General features: G+C 38.1%; 1 protein-coding gene across 1 annotated transcript; it reads left to right on the top strand.

The window, feature by feature from the left end:
* Positions 1-987: 987 nt before the first annotated feature.
* Positions 988-1,920, top strand: LOC140512462 (vomeronasal type-1 receptor 4-like). The gene has a single exon (XM_072621560.1). The coding sequence runs from the start codon at positions 988-990 to the stop codon at positions 1,918-1,920; it is 933 nt and encodes a 310-aa protein (XP_072477661.1).
* Positions 1,921-6,495: the final 4,575 nt, after the last annotated feature.

The following is a 6,495-nucleotide window of genomic DNA, read 5'->3' as shown; positions in this document are numbered from 1 at the left end:
GAGTTACAAATATTATCTTGCCACATAGAAATATAAATAGCTTAACTTTGTTAAATCTTACAATTTTCTTTTTTTAAAAAAACTTTTTTGTTTCCTTTGAATCTTATATTTGTAGATCCACTTGAATTTTTGCATATCTTTTTCCATGCTGGGATTCAGGGCCTAGCTGCTGACTTACACTGGATGGGAGACCTTCTTGCTGACTTTTCCTGGAGGGGAGGCAGGGTGCTATCCTGTTGACTTCCCCTTTGTATGGAGTTTTGTTGCTGACCTGTCCAAGGGGCAGGGCCTTGATGCTGTGTTGCTATGGAAACATGGTCTCTCTGCTGTCTGACCCTGGGGGAGGGATTTTGCTGTTTGGTGGACAACCCCAGGAATTTGCAGTTATACAGTTGGCTGGCCTCAGGGACAGTGGCCTCATTAAATAGCAATTAAGTATCTGTTAAACAAGCCAGCACTAGCTGGTGTTCTGCACTAGGACTAGGGCTGCTGAGGTGGGGCCTTACTATGCTGCAGACTACTGGTTTCATTTGGGTACTGCTGGCTTGCAGCTGAGTGGGTCCTCATTGCTGGATTACTTTGAGCTTGGATCATTGCTGCAGGTCCCCTGCTGTGAGACTAGCTGCTGGTACTCGGGGAACTTGCTCCACTTCAACTCCAGTGAAGTGAACTTCTCTTGCTTTTCTTGTAATCTGCTGCCCTTGCTTTTAAATCAATTCTGAAGCAGTTTTGAAGTTGTTTGGAGGGGAATTTAGAAGGACTGGAGGAGGGCTTCCTTCCTCACTTCACTATCTTGTCATTGAAAGTCATGCATTTTCTAAAATTAATTATTTCTATAATAAACAAAATGTACTGAAGCTCATTTCATTTTTATGGAAGTGTTAAAATTCACCTGGAATTCCTGTTTTGATAAGAGAATCCTTTCTCTTCTTTTCCAGGTCACTTTGGATTTAAATTCCATTTTTTTCCCATTCAAGAGAATAAAGGATGCAGTTTCACGAGGATATCCAGTGCATTTTCTGTGTGCTTCAGATTTTAACTGGAGTCTTTGGCAATTCTTTAGCCCTTTACCTGTATGGCTCCAGTTTAATCACTAGTCAAAATATAAGACCCCTTGACGTGATTTTCATTAATTTGTCCTTTTCCCACATTGTGATGATTATCTTCAGGGGAATTCCATTTGCAATCCACATTTGCATCCATACAATTTTCATGGGTGACATTGAATGTAAAATCATAATTTTTCTTCAAAGAGTGGCCCGAAGTCTTTCACTTTGCACTACTTGCCTCCTGAGTGTATACCAGGCCATCACTATCAGTTCTGGCAATCCCGTGTGGTCAGAGATCAAATCTAGAGCCCCAAAATACATTATTCAATCCTGTGTCTTTATATGGGTCCTCAATTTGCTGATAGATATAACTGTGCCTCTGTATGTGGCTGGTCCTAGGAACTGCACAAACAATATGCTGAGTAGGGTCATAGGATATTGTTCTATAGATAGGCATGCCATGACTACCTCGAAACTTGTGATTTGGAAGTCACTTTACGATGCAATGTTTGTGGGATTCATGGCCATGACCAGTAGCTACATGGTGGTTGTTTTGTACAGACACCACCGACAAGTTCAACACATTCATAACAACAGCCTCAACCCTAGTTCCTCCCCAGAGACCAGAGCTACAAAAATTATTCTGTTGCTAATGAGCATCTTTATATGCTTTTATTCAGTCAGTTCCATCATGACTATTGTTATGGATAATCCTAAATTTACAGACCAGGTGGTGACATATTTTTCTGTTTTATTTAACTTGTGTTACCCAACAATCAGTCCCTTTATTTTAATTAGCAGTGACTCCCAGATCTTTACTTATTGTAATGTTTTCAAAAGGATGACAAAATCTTATTCCCACTCATCATGACCTCAGGATAAACATACTTTAAGTCACAGAATCATGGAATTTTGAAACTAACAAAAAGCTCTTGAATCTCTTTTAGTCCAAAGATGTTATTCTGAAAAAGAGGACACTGGAGTAAAGGATCAAGATTTGATAAATTAGAAAATGATTAATTTTCTTTCTCAAAACTCAGCTTCTTTATATATGGGGTTTTCTGTCTAGAACAGCAACAGATTTGGTTACTGATAGAAAAGAGAATGTTGCTCAGTGAAGTTTGGTTATAATTTCAAACTGTGGTTCCATTTCATAGAAGGAAAGCATCTCAATGGTAAACTACACCAATATTATAGTTGAAAAAGTCAGTGGCCAGAGAGGTTAATGATTCCCACAGGTCTGCACAGATAGTGAATATCTTATAGATATTTGAAAATTTGTTTTTCCTTGACAGAAAATCCAGAGTTCTCCCTAGTATCTCTTGATACCATGACCTCTTTTTGAAAGCTAGCCAATAACCTTATATTTTCTTATTTTTAATGTGTTTCCTTCACCATTAAACACATTTTAATTGCACCAATATTTGTTTTAAAAATGAGATAAGTGGTTGTGTGGGTAGGAGAGAGAGAGAGAGAGAGAGAGAGAGAGAGAGAGAGAGAGAGAGAGAGAGAGAGAGAGAGAGAGAGAGAGATTTTAAATTCAGAAAAAATAATCAAAATTCCAGGGGAATTTGACAGTATTTTCAGTGTTGCTATCTTTGTCCCATAATGAAATGGAAAGAATGCTTAATTTTGTGTCAGATATTCAGAATCCAAATCCTGGTTATGCTGCTTGGTTTTTGTGTGGCCACTGGCAAGTCCTTTACACTCTCTTCATTTCAGATGAGGGAGGGAAAAAAATAGAACTGAACAAAATCTAAAGTTCCAGCAAAATATGTAAATCATATGTAAAATGATCCAAAACAATTCTCTCTAATCACCCAATTTTCCATACTGTGCAGTTAGGAAAAGTTATCCTAAACACCTATTATCAAAGTCTCTTCTCCATTATAATTTATCACAAAATTAAGTAAAATTGTTTTTGACTTGTTTTGTTTGATGTTAATATTTGTCATATGAAATTAAGCCATGTTACTAAAAGTAAAATATTAAAAAAATGTATTATTAAAAACAGAAAATCTAGTTTTATATCAGGAGACCTTTCTGCAACTTTTTTTGAGGAGTGGCTCTTGCACAAATGATGTATTTATCAATCCTCAGAGGAAATAACTACATTTTGTTTACTGTAGCATCAAGATATAAACATCAAGGCTTTGCTTCGTGTTGTTGAAATTTTTAGAATATCAACAGATCTTATGATTTTTAGTAGGCAGAAAATTTACACTTTATAAAGTACCTAGCAAGTGTTGTTGGTTTTCTCATTTTATGTATAAATCAGTGATATCCTCAAAGCAGGCAAAAAATCCCTTCTGTTACAGTGAGACAACAATTCCATGATTTCCTGGTAGAGAATTGATTGTTATATTGGAATATTCTGACTCTTTCAGCATCATTCAGCAAGTTGGTTTCAGAGTACAGTAGTTCTTTTTGTGGTGGCTAAAATTTGTTAAATGAGAGGATGTCCATCAACTGGAGAATGCCTTAACAAGTTGTTGTATGTAATGGTGATGAAATATTACTGTACTATGAGAACTGACAAACAGGAAAATTTCAGAAAAAAATCTAGAAAGACATATACAAAATGAATAACATGAAGTTAGCTGAGCCAGGATAACATTGTACATAGTAACATCAATATTGTTTGATGAAGAATTATGAATGACTTCACTATTCTCAGCAACATAATGATCCAAGACAATTTCAAATTATTCGGGATGAAGCATGTTATCTGTCTCTAGAGAAAGAACTGATAGAATCTGAATGCAGGCTGAAGCATACTCTTGTCTCCTTTCTTCCCCCTGCCCCTCTTTTCCCTCTCTCCCTCTCCCTGCCTCTCATATTCTTACTTTTCTAGCCTATGTCTGTGGTACCCTTGCCATGATCAAAATGATTAATAGTTGTTGCTCTTTTCCTTAAGATTTTGTTCTGTATAAATCACTGCAAGAAGTAAAAAGTGGGCAGTCAAGATAGCAGAGTAGAAAGATGCATATACTCTAGCACTTCCTCCACAGCCCACAAAATACCTGTAAAAAATGATGCTCAACAAATTCTAGAGCAGCAGAAGCCACAGAACGATAGAGTGAAGGAGATTTTCAGCCAAAGGTAACCTGGAAGGCCGACAGGAAATGTCTATCCCATGGGATGCTGAGCAGAGCAGAGCCCAGCCCTGGCCATGCAGCACAGGAAGGAACAGGACCTGAACAGAACTCAGGGGCAGAGTTCCCAGGAGGGAGGATCCCAGATCCTTCAACTCACAAGTGACAAAGAAAGCTTCAAAAGTCAGTGTGGGAGGGCTTTCCCAGCTGAGTGAGAGGGGAGCAGAGAACCCCCAACATTGGTCCCAGATGGCAGAGCAGAGGTGTCGGCAGCAGCAGCAGCAGATGGAAGGCAGGCTGTGGAAGCAGCCTGGGTCTATTGTCTCAGCAGCTCAGCTTAAAGCTTCTGGGGGAATTGAGCAAAGGATCTGAACCTCAGCCTTCAGTGGCAGCCCCACCCTCACCCAAAGCTTCTGGGGAAATTGAGCAGTTCATCTGAATTTCAGCCCTGAGCATGGTCCTGTGGGGAAGAGGAGAACTAGGACGCTCCTCTTGACAAAGGATTCAGAAGTCAAGCAACTGGGTGGGAAAATGTCCAAAAAAGGGAAAACAAATAAGACCATAGAAAGTTACTTTCTTGGTGAACAGGTATCTCGTTCCATCCTTTCAGATGAGGATGAACAATACATACTGTCACAGGCAGTCAAGGCTTCTGCCTCCAATGCCTCCAAAATGAATATGAAATGGGCTCAGGCCATAGAAGAGCTTGAAAAGTGAGTCAGCAGCTTGATAAAGGAGAAACGAAAATAAAACTGAGGAAAATAACAAAAATAGGCTAACTCAATTGGAAAAAGAGGTCCAAAAAGCCAATAAGGAGAAGGCTTTAAAAAGCAGAATTAGTCAAATGGAAAAGGAGGTTCAAAAGCTCATTGAACAAAATAGTTCTTTAAAAATGAGAGTGGAATTCAGGGAAGCTGATGGCTATACAATAAAGCAAGAAGTTACAAAACAAAATCAAAAGATTGAAAACATAGAAGATAATGTGAAACATCTCATTGGAAAAACAACTGATGTGGAAAATAGATCCAGGAGAGACAATTTAAAATTATGGGACTACCTGAAAACCATGATCAAAGAAAGAGCCTAGATATTATCTTTCATGAAATTATTAAGGAAAACTTCCCTGATATTCTAGAACTAGAGGACAAAATAAATACTGAACGAATCCAGCAATCACCTCCTGATAGAAATTCAAAAAGAGAAACTCCTAGGAATATTGTGGCCAAATTTCAGAGTTCCCAGGTCAAGGAGAAAATATTGCAAGATACTAGGAAGATACAATTCAAGTGTTGTGGAAATGCAATCAGGATAACACAAGATCTAGCAGCTTCTACATTAAGAGATCGAAGGGCTTGGAATAGGATATTCAAGAAGTCAAAGAAAGTAGGATTAAAACCAAGAATCACCTACCCAGCAAAACTGAGTATAATACTTCAAGAGAAAAAATGGTCATTCAATGATATGGAGGCAAGTATTCATGATGAAAAGACCAGAACTGAATTAAAAATTTGACTTTCAAACACAAGAATCAAGAGAAGCACGAAAAGGTACACAGAAGAGAGAAACTATAGTGGACTTACTGAAGTTGAACTGTTTACATTCCTACATGGAAAAAATAATATTTGTAAGTCTTGATACTTTTCTCAGTATTTAGGTAAGTGGAGGGATTATACACACACATTACACAGACACACAGACACAGACACACACACACACACACACACACACACAGAATGTACAGGTTGAGTTGAACCAAATGAGATGATATTCATAATAAAATTAAATTAAATTAAGAGGTGAGAGAGGAAAATATTTGGAGAAGAAATGGAATGGGATAGGCTATCACTCATAAAAGAAATAAGAAAAATCTTGTTTAATGGAGGAGAAAAGGGAGGAGGTGAGAGGGGAAAGATGAAGCTTACTCTCTTTACATATGGCTTAAGAAGGGAATGCTCACTAAATTTGGTATCAAAATCTATCTTACACTAGAGGAAAGGGGGTGAGGAGGGGACAAGTGGGATGAGGGGGGATGATAGAAGGGAGGGCAAATGAAAGAAGGGAGTAACTAGAAGTGAACACTTTTGGGAAGGGACAAGGTCAAATGAGAGAATAGAAAGAAAGGGGGAAACTGGTAGGATGGAGGTCAATATAGTTAGTCTTACACAACATGACTACTATGGAAGTCTATTGCAAAATGACACATATATAGACTGTTAATTGCTTGCCTTCTTAGTGGGGATGGGTGGGGAGGGAAGGAAAGAGAGAAGTTGGAATTCAAAGTATTAGAAACGAATGTTGAGAATTGTTATTGCATATAACTGGAAAATAAGAAATACGGGTAATGGGGTATA

Source organism: Notamacropus eugenii, chromosome 6, assembly GCF_028372415.1.
Source record: "Notamacropus eugenii isolate mMacEug1 chromosome 6, mMacEug1.pri_v2, whole genome shotgun sequence".
Lineage (NCBI taxonomy): Eukaryota > Metazoa > Chordata > Mammalia > Diprotodontia > Macropodidae > Notamacropus > Notamacropus eugenii.
Note: the sequence above shows the minus strand (reverse complement) of the source record. Positions and strands in the feature narration are given on the sequence as shown.